Source organism: Cetorhinus maximus, chromosome 19 (assembly GCF_964194155.1).
Source record: "Cetorhinus maximus chromosome 19, sCetMax3.hap1.1, whole genome shotgun sequence".
Classification (NCBI taxonomy): Eukaryota; Metazoa; Chordata; class Chondrichthyes; order Lamniformes; family Cetorhinidae; genus Cetorhinus; species Cetorhinus maximus.
The window spans coordinates 83197476-83221272 of NC_135897.1; the positions used below are offsets into that span (position 1 = coordinate 83197476).

General features: G+C 41.6%; 1 protein-coding gene across 2 annotated transcripts in view; it reads right to left on the reverse strand.

The window, feature by feature from the left end:
- LOC144693978 (profilin-2-like) overlaps window positions 1-17143 on the reverse strand; it is a 45135-nt gene extending 27992 nt beyond the window's left edge. Inside the window, exon 1 of one of the 2 annotated variants that reach the window (XM_078564261.1) lies at window positions 16548-17143. In XM_078564261.1, the coding sequence (XP_078420387.1) occupies window positions 16548-16679 (132 nt within the window). In that variant the 5' untranslated portion in view covers window positions 16680-17143. The remainder of the gene's footprint in view (window positions 1-16547) is intronic. The other variant, XM_078564262.1, reaches the window with a different exon arrangement.
- Window positions 17144-23797: the final 6654 nt, after the last annotated feature.

A 23797-nucleotide genomic window follows, 5' to 3' on the forward strand; every position in this document is an offset into this window, starting at 1 on the left:
AAACTTCATCTGTCACTTGTCCACCTGTTGCACCAGCCTGCCTATATGTCCTATTGAAATCAATCACTATCCTCCCCAGTTCACAATATTTCATGTGTTATGTGACTTTTGCCCTACATACCCAAGTCTGCGTCACTGAGATATCAAAAAAAAGTAGTCCTAATATCAACACCTAAGGAATCCCGCTATATACCTTTCTTCAGTCAGAAAAAAGGGTTTACCGCTAGTTTCCCAGCACTCAGCCAACTTAATATCCATACCACAAGTGTCCTTTTTACTCCTTGGGCTTCAACTTTGCTTGCCAAGCCTATTATGGAGCTATAACAAATGCATTTTGTTTGTCCACGTACATCACATCAACTGCATTACCCTCAAATCTGGTTGCCTCATCAAAAAAAACCTCAAGTTAAACACGTTTTGCTCTTAAATTAAGGAAAGTTTGCTTGAATTTGTCACATTCCTCTTGTCCAACTGACTTTAATTTTGTCCTGAATTCTTGTTTCTAAGAGCTTCCCCATGCTGAGATTGAACTGACTGGCCTGTAGTTTCTGGGTTTATGCTTACAACCTTTTTTGAACAAGGGTGCAAACATCTGCAATTCTCAAGTTCTCTAGTACATTCTGCATCCAAGTAGGACTGGAAGATTATGGTCAATGCCCCCACAACTTCCAATCTTACTTCTCTCAGTATCCTTTGATGCATCCAATCCATCCTAGCAATCAAGTTTAAGCATAGCCAGCCAGCCTTTTTAAATACAACCTCATCAATTTTTAGCACAGTGTCTTAACTACCTCCTTTGACTACAACTTTGGCAGCATCTTCTTCCTTGATAAAAAGAAATGCAAATACTCATTCAGTACCTCAATCAAGCCCTCTAAATACATGCACAAAATCCTCTTTTTAGTCCCAAATCAGCCCTACTTATACTACCCATATGCCTATCAAAGATTTTCAGATTCCCTATTATGTTGGCTGCCAGTCTCTCTCCTCTACTACATATTTTATCACTTCTCTGAACTCTCTATATTCAGCCTGGTTCTCACTTGTATTAATTATCAAGTTGACACGTCATACACCCTTTTATCCTACTTCATCTTCTTCTCTTTTGCATCTAGGGAGCTCTGGCTTTTGTTTGTCCTAAGTTTACCCATCTCAGAATGTACCTCAGCTGCAAACTTACCCCTTGGAGGTGTTTGTAAGGAGTTACTGAGAACACGCGCTGTGGTGAATGGCAAGACAGTCATGGGATCAGCGGCAATGCTTCATTACATGCATGTGCACAGCTCTGAGGCGCCATCACAGTTTTCAAAACGATTGTGCACAAAATCATCTGCCCTCCACCTCACCACCCCCCACCCCTGTAAACCCTCCAACACTGTCTCTCTAGGGTTGCACCAACTTTCAAACGTTAAAATGGGATCACAGTTGGGAAAAAAGTTTGGGAAGAGTTGCTGTACGGTGATCTAGGAAATTAAAATCTCAAACTGGAAGCCTTGACTAGTTTCAATTCTGGCTCCATGATTACATGTTAATAGAAGATGGCTACTCAACAATATAGGTTGTCAAAGATAAATAAAAGCTTGGTCTACTAAAGATGGCTCATTAGAAAAGCTTCGAGAAAAGGGTCCTTTCTCTTTTGTGCTTTGGACACTGCTAGATTTGCAACCAACTCTTCCTCACCCCAACCATCTGCTATATGCACCAGCTGCACCTGTTTGATTACAAAACTCTACCAGCTTTGTGTAATTCTTATTAAAATGCTCTGCAGTCCCAGCCAAAATTTGGGGAAAATGCAGAACTGCGCTACTTTACAATTAAATTGGACATAGGACTACAACAGTATGTCTTGTTAAATCCTAACATTTTAGCCACCTTTTGAACGAGGCTGGGTCGTTTTAAAAAGGTGCCTGGAAAACCTTAACCATCCAACTAAATCTCTGCCTGAAACAGACCCGCATTCATGAGGGACTTAATTGGTCAATTAAGCAGCATCTGCAAACATGGGGCCAAGTTCATCACAGTGGGGTTTGGGTTTATGTCATCCCTCAGAACTTTCACCAATAGGAGGAAACTAGGTTGAATATTTCAAAGGATTATGAGTCACTGTCATCTACAGATCCCAACATCAGTAGCAGGGAAAATGCTAGAGTCTATTATAAAGGATGTGATAACAGGACACTTTGGAAATACCAAGGGGACTAGACAAAGTCAACATGGATTTATGAAAGGGAAATCATGCTTGACAAACCTAACGGAGTTTTTCTTTGGAGGACATAACTAGGAGGAGAAGGAATAACCAGTGGATGTGGTGTATTTGGGTTTACAGAAAGCTTTTGATAAAGTCCCATGTAAGAGGTTATTGTGCAAAATTAAAGCACATGAGATTGGGGGTAATATATTGGCATGGATTGAGAATTGATTAGCAGACAGGAAACAGTAGGAATAAATGGGTCATTTTCAGAGTGGCAGGTGGTGACTAGTGGGGTACCACAAGGATCAGTGCTTGGGCCCCAGCTATTCACAATATATATATATATCAATTATTTGGATGAGGGAACCAAATGTAATATTTCCAGGTTTGCTGACAACACAAAACTTGGTGGGAATGTGAGTGGTGAGGAGGATGTTAAGAGATTCCAAGGTGATTTAGTCAAGTTCAGTGAGTGGGCAAACACATGGCAGGTGCAGTTTAGCATGATTAAGTGTGAAATTATCCACTTTAATAGGAAAAACAGAATGGCAGGGTATTATCTAAATGATGATAGGTTGGGAAATGTTGATGCACAAATGAACCTGGGTGTTCTTGCACACCAATCACTGAAAGCAAGCACGCAGATGCAGCAAGCAGTTAAGATGGCCAATGGTATGTTGTCCTTCGCTGCAAGAGGACTTGAGTACAGGAGCAAGGATGTCTTACTGTAGCTGTACAGGACCTTGGTGAGGTCACACCTGGGGTATTGTGTACAGTTTTACCTAAGAAAAGATATATTTGCCAGAGGGAGTGCGGCGAAGGTTCACCGAACTGATTCTTGGCATGGCAGGATTGTCATATGAGGAGAGAATGGGCCGACTAGGTATGTATTCATTGTGGAGTTTAGAAGAATGAGATCTCATAAAACATGAAATTCTGACAGGGCTTGAGAGACTGGATGCAGGGTTGATGTTTCCTCTGGTTGGGGGTTGTGTGTGTGTGTGTGTGTGTGTGTGTGTGGGGGGGTGGTGTCTAGAACCAGTGGTCACAGTCTCAGGATAGGTCATTTAGGACTGAGATGAGGAGAAACTTCTTCATTCAGAGGGTGGTGAAACTGTGGAACTTTCTACCACAAGGCTGTGGAGGCCAAATCACTGAATATATTTGAGGAGACGACAGATTTCTAGACTCTAAAGACGTCAAGGGGTATGGGGAGAGAGCAAGAGTATGGTCTTGAGATAAAGGGTCAGCCATGCAGAGCAGGCTCGAAGGGCAGAAAGACCTACACTTGCTCCTATTTTCTATGTTTCTATCCTGTCTGAAGAATATGGAACCAGATGTTTAGAACTGCAAAATTTATAGTCCAAAGTCTCCCTCCACCGCACCGCCGCCCCACCCCCCCAACCACTTTGGTAAGGTCACTAAGATGACTATGACCTCTTCTAAGAAAAACCAAAAGACTTAGGCAAAGGTAAATACAATAATCCAACCATAATCCTAATTATCCATGCAACATGGCCAGAGTCCTGAATACACGAATTCTCAATGTTGCAAAGTGATAAACAAACAGTGGGCTTACTCTTTGAAAGAGCAGCTAACTGGACTGCTCAAAACTTGAATCCATTTGTGTGCAAAATATCTGGCTGACTATGTACTTTAGGTCTAGCTTTTCTCCCAGTTATATATGTTACAAGGTGCAAATATTAGGCACCATATTTAATAGATATGCCTTTAAGCAATTAGATTTTCAGGACAGCACATGCTGGGGGATGCAAATCAGAAATCAGATGAGATTTCTTTTGACAAGATATCAGGAAATTTGGGATTGTTAAAACACATCTAGGAAACTTTTGCACATTTAAGATTGAATCTGTTTCACCTCTGGATACACATTTCAGTTCATAGAGAGGCAGTATCCAGTTTAACTGGTAAATTTACTGGTTAATGCTTAAACAGGGATGCAGTAGTCTTATGTCAAGGCTTGTCAGACTTAAAAACCAAAAGGGGTTAAGTCTGAAGTCAGCTGGTTAACAACAAAAAGGGGGTCAGGACCTGGGTTTGAAATTAAAAATGACAGTCAGACTGCATTCTAAGCCTGACCAGAAAGAAGAAGAGTGCTTAGTCCACTTACTGAGACAGTATGGGGTGCTTTATTTATGGCAAGGCAAATCTGTTAGCCTATATTCACTTGCAGGCTGCAAAATAAGAAAGCTAATGATTCAAACCTGGCTTTCTCACTAAGTGTTAAAAGCAAGCCTTTTACAAGGGCACAAACAAAAAGATCATAAGCAGTTTGTACAATCCCACCTCAAACTTTTGCAAATGTAGAAACTCACTTAATCTGTTAATTGATAGCATATTACTATTCAAATACTGGCCAATACCTTTGCTGAGCATCTCACATGAAGGTTTAGGTTAAGAGAGCACCACTAGGTGGCCAACACACTTAAATGTGAGGAACAAAACACAAATAAAGCTGGCTGTGGGTGGTGGAGGTCAATCATCTCAGTCCCAGGGCATCACTGCAAGAGTTCCTCAGGAGAGTGTCCTAGGCACAACCATCTTCAGCTGTTTCAATGATATTCCCTCCATCATGAAGGTCAGAAATGGGGATATTAACCAACCATTGTGCAATGTTCAGCACAACTGTTCACAACTCCTCAGATACTGAAGCAGTCCACGTCCAATATACAGCAAGACCTGGACAGCACTGGGCTGATAAATGGCAAGTTACATTCATGCCACACAAGTGCCAGGCAATGACCATCTTCAACAGGAGAACACCCAACCATTTCCCCTTGATAAGCAATGGCATTACTATCGCTGAATCCCCCACTAACACCACCTTGGGAGTTGACCAGAAACTGTACTAGACCAGCCATAAATACTGTGGCTACAGGAGCAGGTCAGAGACTTGGAAATTCTGTGGCAAGTAACTCACCTCCTGACTCCCCAAAGCCTGTCCTCCATCTACAAAGCACAAGTCAAGAGCATGATGGAATACTCTCCACTTACCTTGATAGGCGCAGCTCCAATAACACTCAAGAAGCTCGACACCATCCAGGACAAACCTGCCTGCTTGATTGGCACCCCTCCACCACTGACAGTGGCAGCAGCATGTACAATCTACAAGATGCACTGTAGCAACTTGTCAAGCCTCCTTCGAAGGCACCTTCCAAACTCGTGACCTCTACCACCAAGGACAAAGACAGCAGATGCACGGCACCACCACCTGCAAGTTCTCCTCCAAGCCACACTTGGAACTAAATCACCGTTCCTTCATTGTCACTGGGTCAAAATCCTAGAACTCCCTCCTTAACAGCACTCTGGGTGTATCCACACCACATGGGCTGCAGTGGTTCAAGGCGGCTCACCACCACTTTCAAGGGCAATTAGGGATGAGCAATAAATATTGACCCAGCCAGTGACACCCACATTCCATGAAAATTTTTAAAAAGCCCTTCCCTTTTCACCTTGATCCACTTGAGGCAAGGTTCTTGAATTTGACATGGAAGCACAAGTTATTTTTGTTCCCAGGATTGAGCCGAGTTCAGAACTGTGAATGCACATCTTATCCAACTATCTGTACTAAGACCAGAAGCGCCCTTCGTGTTTACTAATCAAGTTATCAAAATCTCATACAACTTCCAAACAATATCAAGATATCTAATTGCAAACAAAGCTACATGTTGATTTCAACATTCCTGAAGAGCAAAATCCAGCTTTTTGAATTGCTCGGAAGCACTCCATATTAACAGCACTAGAAAACCCATCTTGGATCCAGCAACTAGTCTGTCTCTCTCTAGGACCCTATTCTGGGATAAAAACTGTGCTCTAAAACACTATTGGGCATTTCACAACCTCGTGTGGCTTCCAACAGTGTCTTCAATTAGCACAAATTTCCATCCCAAAAGCAGCTTTAGAAATTCAGTATGAATACAACCCATGCTCAGCATCCTGTGATTAGCTAAGCAGAGATTCCCAAAGTTTTGTTCCTAGCATCCCCCCTCAGGGATTCACATCTCGTGCACAACCTAAGAAACAGTCTTCTGCAATAGAACAAATGGATTTTATTTTCTTGGATGACATGGTTAAGACAAAAGAAATTGTGCAATACGAACTAATAGTCTCATCCTACTCAGAGGCAAATCTAATCAACTTCTTTAGCAGCACAACACCACTACTATACTACTGAATATAAACATGAATGCAAGAGAACACCAAACATGACACTCAGTTATATAGCATGGGGTCTAGGGGGCAGTGATGACACTTGAGCACAATGGACAATGATGCCTTAGAAACACAAGAGAAAGGAGCATGAGATGACTATACAGACCATCGAGCCTGCTCTGCCAATCAATACAACCATGGCTGACCTTGGGCTTCAACTCCACTTTCCCGTCTGCTCCTCGTATCCCTCGATTCCCTAAGAGACCAAAAATCTGTCTATCCCAGCCTTAAATGGCAATCAGCAATAGATCATCCACAGCCCTCTGGGGTAGAGAATTCCAAAGACACTCAACCTTTTGAGTGAAATGATTTCTCATCTCACCCTTGGTACCAAACTGGTTTGGAGATTAATCCTGAAATTACAAGTTAAAACTGTTTTATTTTTGTGCTGCATCCTCCTCTCCCCACCATCCCTTCCCCCAACCACTACTTGAAGTCTGAGAGCCAGAAAGCACAGTGCAGAAACTATATCCACTTTCTCCCTTAAAGCTGTTCATTGGATCTTACAGCACAACTCTATCTTTTCTAGTCTCATGTAAAGAAGATTCATTAAATTTGAAACAAACTCACTCCAGTCCATGGAAACATCCTCACAGATATTAAGCATTAGACTCGGTCACTGAAGGACTCCTTCAGGTTCATGCCAACCAGAGAAAAGTTGTGTAACTGCACACCATGTTGGCCTTCAACACAGAATTATTTCCTCTTTGTTTCAAAAGTAGTAGCAAGCACTTCTACAATTTCTTACCCTTGCTACCATCAATGGATGAATAGCTACCAGAGTTCTTGCTCAAGCCTAACAAGTTGAAAAGTAATTTCCTACACCATCTGTCAAGTCTACAAAACTTAAACCACTCCGGTTTTGTGGTGACAACCAAGTTATCTTGTCTAAAAGCGCTGCTTTGGCAAAAGGAGGAAACTAGCCAATGATTCAAAATTTCCCCAAGATTTAACCCAGAGTTGCTCAGGACCAATTTAGTGACAAGCTATCCACAAGTTTATCCACAACTTACATTTCCCATAGCACAAACATCAGCTGAATCTACATAAGTAAATTAATGCCCCGAGACCAAGTTAATATAAATACAAAGCGGAAGCAAAAGTAAAAGCAAAATACTGCAGAGCCTGGAAATCTGAAATAAAAACAGAAAATGCTGGAAAAACTTAGGTCTGGCAGCATCTGAAGAATCATACGGACTCAAAACGTTAACCCTGTTTCTTCCTCCACGGATGCTGCCAGGCCTGCTGAGTTTTTCCAGCATTTTCTGTTTTTATTTAATATAAAGTGGGTTAATATTCCATGTTTTAGGAGATTGCCAGAAAATTATTTCAACATGCATGAGGTTAACAACCATGTTCAACTAATACACCATTAGAATTAATTATTCTGCCACTAGGGTTGTGCAAGAACTTTCTTGGTTGTGTTCCAATATCTTACTTTCAGCAGCCAGAACCCCAAGCAGCAGTTTCCTTAAGCACTAATCTCATGAATGGCTTAAAATGTACCGCAGTTCAACATTTTACACAGGCTTGCACATGAATTGCTATTTCATACACGTTGCCTGGGAAGGGGAGTCACTAAACTGTTTCCTTGCATTTTCTTCAGATAAGGAAATTTTGATCTCCAGGTCAGTCACATCTGCAATGAGGTAGGCCACAAAATGGATGCCAATGAAACAGCAAAACTGAGGACCAAAATGAGGTGAAAGCAAAATGCAAGTGTCCCCAGATCATATTCACTCCTGCTAAAGACTATCCATAACTACTTTTATAAATTGAAAATGCACTTCAAGAACTAAAAGGGAAGTCAAAAAAGGAACTCAACACCAATGTGTATATTTCACCTGAAGTACAGCATTAGGAAAAGAACAAGTTATCAATGCAAGATAAACTCTTAAATGTTGAAGTAGTATAACTGAAAATGCCTCAACATCCATAAAGCACGCAGCTAGAAGCAAAGCAGGCTCCAGTAAAGAAGGAAAGGTCAAAATAAACAAACTGTTATGGCTAGTACAATGAGATATTGTGCTACCACTGAACTGAGTCAGAAGTCAAAGGTTCTAGCCACACTCCATTTGAGCACATTATCTACTACTACCACTAGGACATTACTGAGGGACTGCTGCACTGTTAGAAGTGCCATTTTGAGAGGTATTAAGATGAAGCCCCATTTGTCCTCTTAGGTGAAAGTCATGACATTATTTGAAGAGGAGCAGCAGGGGAAACCACCTGTCCTGGCCAAAGACATTCTTTACCTCATTGCTGTGTAAAGTTGGCTGGCACCTTTCCCTACATTTGAGTAGTTCATTGGTTATGAAGTACTTTGGAATGTCTGAAATCACTAAAAGGTAGTATATAAAAATGCAAGTTCATTCATTCCTTCCAAAATTCTGAGATAGGTTCGCATAGCTCAAGGTTACACACGTAGTGTGATCTACTATTTAGTGCAACATGTTTCCTATTCATCCAACTGATTTAGGTTGGCCTAAACTTGCATGTTTACCATGACACTTGGAATCTGTAGTTCTGATTGTGCATAAACACTTCAGTTCAAATCTATACTAGTCAAATAAAGCAACCTAGTGTACCAGAGCTACATAAGTGCTGTATCACCTCAATAATCAATTAAGTATTTTCCATACTGAGTTTTTAAATTCACTTATGGGTATGATGTCTGACATATTCCCTAATTTCCCTTGATTTAGTGGAGCTGCATTCTTGAACCACTGCAGTCCACATGGTGTAGATACAGCCACAGTGCTATTAGAGAGGATTTTCCAATTCCCTTTGCTTGATACTTGATGCCATACCCTGCTCAGTCAAATGCTGCCTTGAAGTCAAGGGCAGTCATTCACCTCTGGAATTTAGCTCTTTTGTCCAAGGCTGTAATGAGGCCTGGAGCAGAAAGATCCTGGAAGAACCCAAACTGAGTGAGCAGGAAGTGCCGCTTGATATCACTTTGCTGATGATCAAGAGTAGACTGATGGGGCAGCTATTGGATGGATTGTATACACAAATACCTGGGCAATTTTCCACTGGATGCCAGTGTTGTAGCTGTATCTGAACAGCTTGTCTAGGGGTGCAGCTAGTTCCAGAGCACAGGTACTACCCATGATATTGTCAAAGCCCACAGCCTTCGCTGTGTCCAATGCAATCAACAGTTTTTTGGCTGAGTGTAGAGATTGATTTGGCTGAAATCTGGCATTGGTGATACTGGGGACCCCAGGAGGAGGTTAAGATGACTCCAACTCGGCATTTCTGGCTGATGATGGTTGCGACTCCTTCAATCTTATCTTTTGCACTTATATACTGGGCTCCCCTGTCACTGATGATGGAGATGTTTGTGGAGCTTCTTCCAGCGCAGTTATTTAATTGTCCACCATCATTCACAGCTGGATATGGCAGGATCTGATCTACAGGTCATGGGAATCACCAAGTTGTTTATCATATATTGGTCCCACTGTCTAGCATGCATGATATCTTGTGTTGTAGCATCGCCAGGTTGGCTTATTTTTAGATATGTCTGGTGCTGCTTTTAGCATCCTCTCCAACACTCCTCAAACTGTGATTGGGCCCAGGGTTGGGAGAGAGGGATATGTCAAGCCATAAAGTTACAAATTGTGGTTGAATACTATTCTGCTGATAGCCTACTCTGCCTCATGGGTGCCCAGTTTTGAGCTGCCAGATCTGTTCTGAATCTAACCTATTTCAGTGGCAGAGCAACACCAGATGGAGGATACTCAGCATGAAGACAGTTCTTTGCCTACAAAAGGTATGTGTGGTGAACCCTCATACCAATACTGTCATAACAGGTGCAACTGTAACAAGTAAACTGGCGAGGAAAAGGTCAAATAGGTTTCCCCTCAACCACCTGCCACAAGCCCAGTCTAGCAGTTGTGTTATCAAACCACTCGGTGATGATCACTGAAGTTCCCCTAGCCCAGATTTCATTCAGAGTTTCTTCCAAGTGGTGTTCAACATGGAAGAATAATGATTCATCAATTGAAGGAGGGTAATAGTGAAAATCAGTAATCTTGTGTCAAACTAATTGGCTATATTTGGCTTTCTCTCCCTCCTTTCCTGAACTACAGGGTTATGTTTACATCCTTCCAATCCATGGGGCCCATTCCAGAATTCCCTAGATTCTAGAAGGCCAAAACCAATGCATCCACCATCTTGGTAGAACACTGGGATGCAGGCCATCAGGTACTGGGGGTTTGTTGACTTTAAGTTATTAATTTGCCCTCTCTCATTGTGGATCTAGTATTGTACGACCACCTTTTCCCTAGTTGGTTCCTTGACACACTAATCTAGAAAAGTCTCTTGTATACATCCCATGAACTCATCCTCTACACTATTACTGCAAATTTGGATTGCCCAGTCTAAGATTAAAATCCTCCATAATAACCATTACTCTTGTTACATGCATCTCTAATTTCCTCATTTATTCCCTACCCCACAACTACTAACAGGGAGGCTTACAAGTTATTCCGTTTCTTCCCTTTGGTTCTCAACTCCACCCAAACAGCATCGACATCTCAATTTTCCAAGATCTTCTCTCTACTGTCTTTATCCTGTACTTTATTTATCAGGGCTACCTCACCTTTTCAATTTTGCGCATTTCTTCTGAAAGTCAAATATTCTGCAATAGTCTATCCCCAACTTTGGTCACTGCAAGCGCTCTATTTAAAGGTTCCTAGATTAAACCCATATTGTTTTTAATCAGTGCTATTAATTCATCCATTATGCTGCAAATGTTTTGTGTAGACATAATTCCTTTAGCTTTAACTTATTTCTATTTTTTCCTGTTACTGTAGTCACCAATGCCCTATTACTTTCAAGCTCTCCAACCCTTCTTAGCCCACTTTGCTTATTTTTACCCAAAACACTACTCCTGTCATGACACCAAGTTAAAGGAGGAGTGATTAAAAGCTTGCTCTAATAAGCATGCTTCAAGCAGAGTATTAAAGGACACTAGGAGTGGAGAGACAGAGAGAATTCAAGAGCTTGGGTCCTATGCAGTTGAAGGCATCAATGGTGGAGTGAAGGAAAAGTGGGTATGGACAATAGGTCAAAGCTCTCAAAAGGCTGCAGAGTTGAAAAGGATAGAGACAGGTGGGACAAGACCATGAAGGGATTTGAACACAGATTGAAATTTTTGATTGAAGGTGACGGGGGAACCAGGAGGTCATGCAGGTCAGCAAGCGCAAGGATGATGGGCAAATGGGATTTGGTACAAATACAAATTTTGGATAAGCTGAAGTTTCTGGATAATGTAGGATGTAGGCCAGCTACAAAAGCCTTCAAAAGACACAAGATGTTAGAGCAGAAAGGAGGAGAAAATAGGACAGAAATTCAGTTTGGGATCCAAGCATGGACATTCCCATTTAGCTGGACACCAGAAGAGGGGTCTTGGAAGAGGATGATGCTGAGAGGCCAAGGAGAGAGAAGGGATAATGCACCAATCAGTGGTCATTGGCCTGTTTACAGCACTACGACAGGGACAGAAACCTGATTAGAGATTCAAATATGGGCATAAATTTGGGAGGCTCAGAATGGATGTGAGGTAAAGGTGCAGATTCAAGGCTAGGGAAAGTGAACTGCTGGTCTCAATCTTGGTGGCAATGCAGTCCATAAACTCATTGTTAGAGATAGTGGAGGACACAAGGCAGATGGGTTTAAGAATTTGGTTCATTGTGGAGAAAAGAAGCAAATTTCTTTGCATATCAGGATAATTAATTTTGGCAGAGGATAACAGGGCCCAATTGTGCCTTTTGTAGTCCATCCAGATCTAGTAAGCTTTGCCAGTTGCACACCTGGTACTTTCAAATCTATGCACTTTGGACCCAAGTGGACTAAAGGTAAGCATATACTAGGGGAATAACCGAGTGGCAGAGATTAAGGCTTTTACTTGGGGCAGAGGCATTAAAGGCAGCAATACTGCAGTGTCAAACATATTAGTAGCTAAATTATTGCAATAAATGGAAAGGAGTGTAAGGTCAGGGATTTAAGTATTTTTTAAAAAGGGAATATAGAAGGAAGTGAGGTTCGAAGGGGGACACATGGAGATGTAAGGAAGTGATATCAATGATTGTCTTGATCACAGATAAGGCCATGAAGAGAGAGGACACATGAGAAGATCAAGGAGATCAGACATATTATATGGGATGGGGAGCTCATAAGGAGGGAAAGAATATGGAGGGAAGAGTTTGCGTACTTTTGTTATTGATATTGAAACTTTAACCTAAAGAGTTCTACAAAGTTAAGCCCAAGATACAAATTTATAATTTACTAGCACAAGGCTAAACTAGCTTTAAAGTTGCTAGCTACACACAAATACTGTACAAAACGTTAAAGTAAGAATAAGCTACTTAAATAACAGTGATAGCGATGTCATGATCTCAGCTTATCCTTCCATTTTCTATCTCCCAAAGTCAAAGTTATGGGACTAAACAGGCTTTTATGTTATAGCATAATAATTACTTAACTAGTCCAGAGAAACAACTCTTATCCTTACCTTCCCCAGCCCATTAGATGGGCTCAAAACATTTGCCTGGCAAAGATTAGACTTCAGCCCAGGCCGGGCAAAGATCATGAAATAATTCCTAACAGAGTTCTGGGTGATGATTAACCATATGGTCTTACAACTGGTAAGAGTGAACTTTTGAGTGCCAAATTGATATAGTGACCTACAGCCACCCTCCCTTAAGAATACAAGCATAAAACCTAAATCATAATGACATTATAAACTGCCCTTTCAGCTTACTGGGGCAATACCATAAAGGTTTCAATAAATCACTTCTTTATCCAGTACAGAATTGAGCCATATTGACAGTTCCAATAGTTGAGAAATAAGCTAGTGGCACACCAGTTATCAAATATGCTAAAAAGCACTCATAGTGTAGGGCCCTAATTGCATCTGTATTTATAGTAAAACATCAAGTTACTTTAACTTAAAACAGCTGCAATAGCTTTGCCAAAAAAGCACTACATATTAAAAATCAGAATAGATACCAATATGCCAGGTCTACAGAGTTCTTTTAACTTAATCTGGTGGTCAAGACTCACCACAGCCTTTAATAATTTTGACTGACCACACAACACTCCACCTGAGATTCAGGTAGTGTAAACAAGGAAGTTACTGCCATAGCAAATTTGATGTCAACTCCCAAGGTTGTAGCAATTTTTTTATCTTAAAGTCACAAGCTTACTTCCAACTTAATTACAATTCTGATACAATTAGTTACTGCGATTAAATCCAACTTACTTATTCAAGTAAGCAACTTTGCACATATAGTAAAAAGATATCTAGCCACTCTTCAACATTTCCTTCCTGGATTTGGGTGTAAATGAGAACATTTGCAATAAAGCCCAACTGAGAAGACAAGAGAGAAAGAATTGTGGACTGTGGCTAAAAAGTAAAGCACAAACTGCAGCAATAAACACTTTTGAGCGCTTAACTGGAATGTTACTCGAATACAGTCTAAATAATACCAAATCTAAGGCTTAACTGCAGTTCTTCATATTACATCCACAGTAACTTGCTTTTTAATAATGCCCCTATGCAATTTTACCAGAAAGTTTACCTTACTATAGGAAAGCTAAGCCTGATGTAGATATCACCTTTGGCTGAAGTAAAGCTCAACAACCCAAAAGGATTCCAGACCCTTTCCTCCTGCAAGCTTAAAACAATGTTATAGTTAATGTTTACCGTATTTGGCATGATTAAGTGATCCTAAGCTTTCCATAGTAGGGAAGGTCTCAATTAACCTGCTTACAGGTTCAAAGGTCATTAGAATTGAGTTCTTCCAGAAATCAGATTAAATAATGTGTCTTGGGTAAAGTTTCATATATTTTGACCCAAAAAAAACCAAGTTAGAAAAAAAACACATCTGTCTTTCTTTATCAATTTCATGGCACACAACCTTTTTGGAGGAAAGAAGTTTGTGTCCGCTCTCTGACGTGGAAGACGGCGCCCTCCCACCACAGCTTAGCTGAACTGCACAGTCATGCCAAACATGCCTGAAGGGAACGGGGGTGGCGGGGGGGAGGGGAACGAAACAGACATTCAGACAAAAACCACAAGAGGAAGGAAGAAAAACCTACTTCAGCATTATTAACTGCCTAAACCTGTAAAACCACAAATACTAAAAAGCATCATTCCTAGAGAGCTCATAGTGTTTCACTAACAGCAATTCCTTGCAGACAATAGTAATTTTGTGCACACAACTGCAATTCCTTGCACATGAGCAAAGGTGGGGACTCAGCAAAAAAAGGGTCAGGCTCAAATGGGCCTCGACTTTTGTGTGTGCGCTTCAATTTGAATTTAAAGCCATGCAACATAACTCCTTCACACTCTAGGAGTCAGACAGACTACTTATAAGTGACTTCACCACCCACTCCCCAAAAAAGTATAATTTCATAAATTCATCCTTGAACCCCTATTATAATTTCCATTAATTCACTATGAAACCCCATTAGAATAAGAACCAAAGAAAGTCATGGCTAGTCTTTAGTTTCTCCTATTATAAAGAAACCTTTTATCTTTGCTTGATCTTTCTGCAGTATTAAGCATGCAGCCAAGCATGCAGGAAAAAATGAAAATCAAATATTTCCCTTTAAAAGTGCAAGCATAAACTGTAGAGAAAAATAAGCACCGCTGGCTCTTTCCCAATGAAAATCCTAAATTTGAACAATCAAGGAGGAAGAATTTCAAACTGGAAATCTCCATCATTACGTACTGAGGACGATGGGGCTGGCCACACACAGCAAGTTTTCTAGAATTTTCTATCAGAACCAGCGATCTGCCTTTGCTTTGAAAACCTTCCTTTCAAAACCAAATTTTTTAAAAAAACCAAGTGCTCTTTTACATTTTATCAAAAATAGTGTCCTTTTACATTTTATCAAAAATAGTGTCCTTTTACATTTTATCAAAAATAGTGTCCTTTTACATTTTATCAAAAATAGTGTCCTTTTACATTTTATCAAAAATAGTGTCCTTTTACATTTTATCAAAAATAGCGTCCTTTTACATTTTAAAACATGCACTTTTGATCTCTTTATATACAAGATTTTTAAAAAAGGAGGCACGAGATTAAAAAGCCACTCCCCAAATGAGGTTAGTTAACCCATAAAAGAGAGCTAATTGTTGGGGGGGGGGGAAGGGGAGAGAAGAGTACATTTTGCAAATGTTTATAATGGAAGAGAGAATTAAGATAAAATATTTCCTCCTCTCCTCAGATAAAATATTTCCTCCTCTCCTTCCCCCCCCACCCACCCCCCACGAAGCCCTCTCTTGGCTCCTTTCTTTTGAGGAGACACGAGTTTACTGCTGCTCTCCACCCCCCACCCCGGTGACCATGGCATGAAAATCAGGAAAAGAGGGAAGGAGAAAGAGAGGGAGGGAGAAAGCGGGAGGGGGGAGAGAGAGAGAGAGGGAGGGAGAGAGGGGGGTGGGGGAGGAAGGAGGGAGAGGGAGCCGGCGCCATTTTACAGCCGGAGCCGCTCACACCGCTATGATAACGGTCAGGGCCCGACAAGGAGCGGCTTCCCCTTCAAACAAATAAATAAATAAATAATAAATACCAATCAATAAAACCAACCAACCAACACCCCCCCAAAAAAAAAATCCCCATCCCCCCCCCCCCCCAGTATGAAAGAGAGAAAATAAAAGATTTGGTTTTATCTGCCTTCTCTCACCTGCGAAAGAAAATACACGTCATATAAATATAATATATATATATTAATGTGGAAAAACATGGACAGAAAGAAAAAAAATCTCGGGAGAGGTTGGGGGGGGGGGGGAGAGAGAAGAGAACCTTTCTTCAAACCGGGAGAAAAGATTTTCAAAACGAATAGATATTAAACGAAATATTAAACAAGAACTCTTCCCCCCCCCCTCCCAAATACAATTTCCTTGATCATTTTTCGGTACCCATTTTATGAACCGGTTTATTTTCGCTGTGTTTTCACCAAACCCACCCCCCCCCCCTTTCTCTTCCATGCACCCCTATTTTTTACCCCCCCCCTCCTTTCATTTTACCTTCCCCTCCTCCACCCCCCCCCTTCTATTTTCACCCAACCATTTTTACCACCACCACCGCCGCCCCCACCCCCCCCTTACCGTTACAACCGAGAAGGTGCCTCCGGGAGACGCTGCCCAGACGTACTTGGCGTCCGTGTAGCCGATGACGGCCGAGTCCTGGCAGCTTCCATCGGCCATCAGGTTCTCCACATAACAGTGCCAGCCAGCCATGGTCTGTCTGTCTGTGTGTGTCTCTCTCTCTCTCTCTCAATCTCTCCCTCTTCCCTTCTCTCTCTCTCTCTCTCGGTCAAAAGAGGGAAAAAATAAAAAAAAAGGGTTAGTTAGGGTGGAGAGGGGGAGGGAGGGAGAGGAGGAGGAGAGGAGGTGGTTGGGGAGGGGGGGGAAAAAAAGAAGGGCGGGGGAATCAGCGAAAAAAAGAGAGAAGAGAGTGTGTGTGTGTGAGCTCCCAGCTCAACGGATGGCGGTTGTGTGTTAAGGGGAGGGGAGGAAGAGGAGGGGAAAAAAAAATAAACTGTGGAGAAAAAAAAATGGTGGCTGGCTTCGGGAAAGGGGGGGGGGGGGGGGGGAAGAAAAAAAAACTTCAGGGGGAAAGATGATATTTTTTTCCCCCCCAACTCGGTCTCCGTTGGTTTTTTTTTCCTAAATAGAAGTATATAACTTTTTTTTTTCCCCCCCGCTGTAAGTTATATTATTTATATATATATATATATCTTTTTCCCCCCCCTTCGGCTCACTCCTGCCCGGCGCCGCTGTCGCTGGCTCTCTAGACTGAGGGAAGGCTGAGCTCTCCGTTAAAATGAGGCGGGGCACAGAGGGGGGAGGGGGGAGGGGGGGGCGGGGAGCGCGCTCCCGCCCTCATTCTCTCCCCTCCCCAACCGACGCGCCGCAAGCGTGAATGTGGGGAGTCGCGCGCCAGCGCGCGCACCCCCTTCCACCGCGCCCTCCCGCCTGGGGGTGGGTGGAGGACGATGATGACGACGACGCCGCCGGCGCGCGGGAGCGAGCGCAGCTGCATCGTGCCCGAAGGAGACAGGATGAATGGGGCCGAATGGTACAGAGAGAGAGAGAGAGATGCAGAATCCCCTAAATTTAACTCCACTGTTCCCAACCTAGAATAAAATTTACAGCATTCCCCATCCCTGGAGTTTTAGTGGAATGAGAGGCAATCTCATTGATATCATTCTTACAATAGATCTCATTGACATGAATTCTTAAAGGGGCTTGACAGGGTGGATGTTGAAAGGATGTTTACCCTTATGTGACAGACTAGAACTAGGGGACACAGTTTAAAACAAGGGGTCTCCCATTTAAGACGGAGATTAAAATTATTTTTTTTCTCTCAGACGGTTGTGAATCTTTGGAACTCTCTTCCCCAAAGAGCAGTGGAGGCAGAGGGGAATGAATCTTTTTAAGGCAGAAGTAGATAGATTCTTGACTAACAAGGTAGGCAGAATGCGGATTTGATGCCACAATCAGATCAGCCATGATCTTATTGAATGGCGGAGCAGACTCAAGGTGCTGAATGACCCCCAATTCGTCTGTGCGCATGTATGTTTTATACTGAAATAAATGTTTCTTCCCCACCCCCCAGGCTGTGGAATCTAGAGCTAAGATTCATATCCTCAGGATAAGGGAGAATGAAGATCATTTAAGGACTGAGATGAGAAGAAATTCCCTTCGTCTCTTTTCAATTCTCTACCACAGCTGTGGATGCTCAGACCCCATGTTCAGGATAGAGGTTAATAGATTTTTGGGTACTAAAGGAATTGAGGGACATATTTTTGTAAATATTATTACAGATGATCAATAACTAGAGAATATAGCCAGCTATGGAATATGCTACAAGGCTTTTTGGACTATGATTTAATACATTGGGTAGGCTGACTTCACAATTAATGAACAACAAAATGATATATGTGAGTTATGTTCAATGCCAGTACCGCATGCCTGTTTGCTACTTAATTCAGGTTGTACTAAACTTTAATAAAGCCATTCAAATTGAAATATATAATTTGACAATTTTTTTTCATTCTTTCATGGGCATCACTGGAAATGCCAGCATTTGTTGCCCATCCCTAATTGCCCTTGAACTGAGATGCTTACTTGGCCATTTCAGAGGGCAGGACAGCTAAGAGTCAACCACATTGCTGTGGGCCAGACCAGGTAAGGACAGTAGATTTCCTTCCCTAAAGGGGCATTAGTGACAACAATCAATGATAGATTCATGGTCACCATTACTAGCTTTCAATTGCAGATTTATTAATTGAATTTAAATCCCTTGGTGGGATTTAAACCCATGTTGCCAGAGTATGAGCCTAAGCCTCTAAATTACTAGTCCAGTGACATTTCTGCTACACCACCATCTCCCCAAATGATGATCAAATACATTAATGGTATAACAGTACCCTAAAACACTTATTCAAACAAAAAAAATAAAAAGTTATAATTTTTATAGAAATTAAATTGAAACAGAGATTATTGAGTGACATCCTTATGATATTATCTTCATGGAATATGAAAACGTTTTATTTGTAGGCATGTTTGTTCAAACAAAATCTCGCTGTTGTTCATGACTCTTTGGAATTAAACAAAACTTCAATGAGTATATACCATACCAAATAAGAAGAATTTGAAGCTGTTCTGCGACAAGTGCATGCTGCGAAAAATTATTGTAGCATGTGTACACTGTAATTAGACATTTCATTTCTGTGCAATTACAGAATATGCAGTTGTATTTTCTGTACTTACACATTTTTGTAAATTGGTCGTTAGGATAATTCATTCAAGCACGTGTAGTATATGTGTAGTTATAGTCCATCAATGTTGTGTGTTGTACGTACACAAAAACAACCAAATAATAATTGTACAATTCATGAAAACAGCTTACTGTATATGAAATTAATAATCTTTTGTTTGAATAAATATTTTGCAATTTAGGGTGCTGTTATGCCATTAATTTATTTGAATGTTGGCAAATTACATATTTAAGACAGTATATTTAATAAATGTTCTACATGATTAATTTTCATCCATTACTCATTTGGTAGCACTCACAGCTCTGTGTCATAAGGTTCTAGATTTAAATCCAGGACTTGAGCATAATAATTAAAGTTAATATTCCAGTACAATACTGAAGGAACTGTCCAACTAACTTAACTTTAATTATAACTTTGAAGCAAATCCCCTAAAACCTCTCTCCCCCACTCCCCCCCCCTCCCCCCAACCCCATTGCCACCCCCCCCCCCCCACCTCCCGCATGTTACAATTTCCTGGGCCATAGGAGCGCGCCCGCGTGACTCAGGGCACTGACGTCATCCGCCACCAGAAGTGAAACAAAAAGAAATCCAAGAAATCCTTCCGCCTCTGCAACGAGTTCCCCACCTTTTGCAAACCACGTTCCACTCAATCACTGTAAGAGTGCCAGATTATAGTTAACCGTCTTTTGGATCAGACGTTAACCAGAAGTCCCATCTACCTGCTCAGGTGTATGCAAAAGATCCCATGGCAGTTGGCAGTATGTCAAAGAAGATCAATACTTGAGGATATTTATCTTTCAATCAATATCACAAAGTAACAGATTTTCTGGTCTTTATTACATTGCTGGGAGCTTGCTGTGCACAAAATTGGTTACCACGTTTGCTATATTACAACAGTGATTGCACTTCAAAAGTGCCTCTTTGAGACATCCGGTGGTTGTGAAAAGTGCTATATCAATGCAAATCTTTTTTTCACTTTGTCGTCAATTTGTGTTCAGTTTGGCTTCTCATGCACAGGATCGCCCTCTCTATTCAGGCACCATGTCTTAAGAGGGTGTTGGCGGCCATAGACCTCCATGTTAATCTTGCTCTGGAGATGTGGATCACCTTTTTTGGTGGTATATTCATCCAGTTTGTGAGACTCTTTAGAAAGATCGTTCTTTGTCTACCTCGATCTCTTTTACCATCGATCTTTCCCACCCGCATCAGACTTTCTAAATATGATTTCTTATTACATGCCCAAGAAATTCCAACTATCTCTTCCCGATCTTGGTCAGCAGAGTTCTTTTGGTCTCAGGTGTTGTTAGCACCTCTTCATTGATAGTGTGATCTGTCCATTGTTCATTATTCATCTTAAAAACCACAACTCTGCAGTGCTAATCATGAACTCTCAGGTTATATCTCAGTACTATGCACACGTATCCAGACACTCAAATATCTATCTGTCTACATAACAAGTGTGTCTGAGGTATAAATTTAGCAGTTTAATCATTTCAAATAAAATTGTTCATGCAATGCATTTTAATATCTTGGAATACTAATGCAAATCTTTTCATTTATTTCTGTGGAGGTTGTAACATTATTAACCAGCCTAGGCTGTAACTGAGTTTTTTCCTGAACAGAGTGCCTTGTAACTGTGGAATATTGTATTACAACAGAATAGAAATTATTCTCTCCACAACCCTCCAAAAGGCAGACACAATGATTGAAGTACTAAAATGCGACTTTCAAATTTTGAATGGAGCAGTCGAGATGTTGCTTCTCACATCAGAGGCACATCCTCCGAAAAACAAAACCGTTGCTGTGCATTTTTGTTTTTTTTCCTTAAAAAAAAATCTATTCTAAGGCTGGATTTGGCACTCTCAGCAGTGATTGAGTGGAACGTGATTTGCAAAGGGTGGGGAACTCGTTGCAGAGGCGGAAGGATTTCTTTTTGTTCTACTCCTGGTGGCGGATGACGTCAGGGTGCTGAGTCACGCGGGCGCGCTCCCGTGGCCCGGGAAATTGTAACATGCAAAGAGGGGGAGGGGGGAAAAGAGAGAGGATTTGTTTTAAATGCTGCATGTTAATGGCATATAACACACGGTCCTATTGATAATTGGATGCTTTCCACATCTTTGTAATCAATGTAAAGGGGGAAAAATACATTGATTGATTGCTGGTATTAATAAATGCTCAAAAGCATGTCTTTGCAGTTTAAATGAGACGGGTAGGCGCATCTTGTTATTTTTAAACGGGCTCTGCAATCTTCATTTTTTTTTTGCAATGCATTTGAGAACGCCCCTCACACTCTCATGTTAATTGCATCTGGGCACGTACCGTTATGGTGTGCGAGACTAAATCAGACTTGCGCTCAAACATTTCGTGCAATGGGGCATGAATCATCAGACGATCCACGTGCTCGCGAAACAATGCATTGGATTATCCAGCTGGAATTTAACCAGCTGATTGCAAAAGAAAAGCTCCAGCACTTTAGTGCGGCATTGCACAGCAATGCAACATCCTTCCCATCACCCAACCTTAACGCTTTTTTAAAATATATTGATCCAGGGATAAATAATGCATTGAAGAAGATCAGGCTGGCGTGATCTTACCCATCGCCTCCCCTCCACCCCACCCCCCCAGCTCACTATCCAGCCCCATCAACTGATTGCAACAATCAGGCGAAGTCCTTCGAAAAGGAGAGGGGATAATTTGTGCATACATAATCGAAGTGGGAACGATGCTGCAGCAACAAAAAAAAAATCATTCTTCCTGGGATATTTCTGAAAGTTCAATTGGATATCATTTTAGCACTGATTTTTTTTTTCATCTGATGCTTAGAGAAATCATAATCTCTTTGTTGGGAGAAGATAAGTCAAAGACAATAACCGAAAAATAAACCCTCCATCCCAGCAACTTTACTACAGTAAGCCTCTCCCACCAGTACATGGGGCTTGATAATGAATAGGTTACATAGTGCCCTCCCCCTGACAATGATTCCGCAGACCCAGGCTAAACGGGGGACTCCAAGCAGGCCTGACTTCCACCACCAGCCCCCTCCCCGCCCACCCACTCACCCAGACAGGTGGCATACAAGCCCGCCGGTATGTGGTTATGCCCTACTAAACCACAGCGCCCAGCTGGGGTAAATAGTTCCACTGCATCGTGGGTGTCTCGAAGAGAAGACATAAGGGAGTAAACCCTGACAGAAAATCAGGAGTGGAGTCCTGTAGGTGGTAATCTGTCATCTATCAGGCAGCCTTCTGGCAACTCCTGTGGCACAGCTGGTACCAAACAGCTCTGGTCTCATCCTTTCCTTTGGACAATATAGCAATGGCGAGAGGGGGTTCCTGATGCTTGGGAAACTCAGGATCTTCATACTATTTGTCCAGGAGAGAACACTTCAGCTTCGTGGTTTATATTGGCACAACACGGGAAGAAACAGCCGCTGGTTATAAGCTCTCACTTGATTAGCATAGGGTACGAGCGCCAGGGGCTACTTCTGACATTGGGAGACATCATCACGTCTCATTGGATATCTAGCACCCACCAAGTCAGTTAGGTGCTTGTCGCAACGGTCTGCTTGCTTCATTGGGTGCTCGGAGCTTAAGAAAGTCATCTCTAAATAGACAGGCAGGTCGCTAATGTATGCACCAGGCAAGGCAAACTCAATAAATAAGCCACTCACAAATTGACCTCTACAACCACAACAGATGATGTTCAATACAGAAATGGTTTAGATACTGCTCTTATGACAGACAGATGCTGTCACTAACTCACCCCACTGCATATTTGTGTTTACATGGCGTCTTACCACATGGATGAAAGGATTCCAAGTATTTTGTATAACAATGCATTTACTCTTCTTCTGTGTATAGACTTGTGTTAGCCTATGGTAGTTCTTTTTTAAAAAAAGGAAACATTTGTTGTTTAATCCACTTTCCATCATTAAAAGAACCGAATGATAGTTTCCCCCTCCAATAATCTGACTTTCTGTGCTGCGGTAGACTGTACACGGCAGCATAACGATGTCCTGGGGTGATTTTATGCATCTAGAAACTTTGACAGAGCATCCATAATGCTGGAACACATTCCGTTCTCGTTCATTGGAAACAATGGGGGCCATACACAAGGCAACAAATCTCAGGGCTGGCTGGTCACTATGACTTTTGCATGCAAAGGAGAACTTCCATCTTTTCAGTGGGTGAGAAGTGCTGATTAGTGTCAAATTTCTTCAAGATAAATATTCTGCCGTAGGTAAGTGGGTTTTATTTTCATTGCTGATATATTTAACAAAATTATATTTTGTGCAATATCTTAATTAATGTTTCATACCTTTTTTATCTCGGCTTGAAGAAATAAAAACAAACTTTTTTACTTGCCCTTTCTGACCTAAGTCTTTATGCATTTTTGTAATACCTTTGGTCAGGTAGCTTGGTTTTCCTTGATTGTGGACCTTGGCCAAATGCCATTCATTGTTGCATGCAATTTTATAGCTCAGAAAAATGCAAGCCATTCGACCCAATGAGTTTATGCCGGTGTTCATGCACCACACAAGCCACCTCCCACCTTACTTCATCTCACCCTACC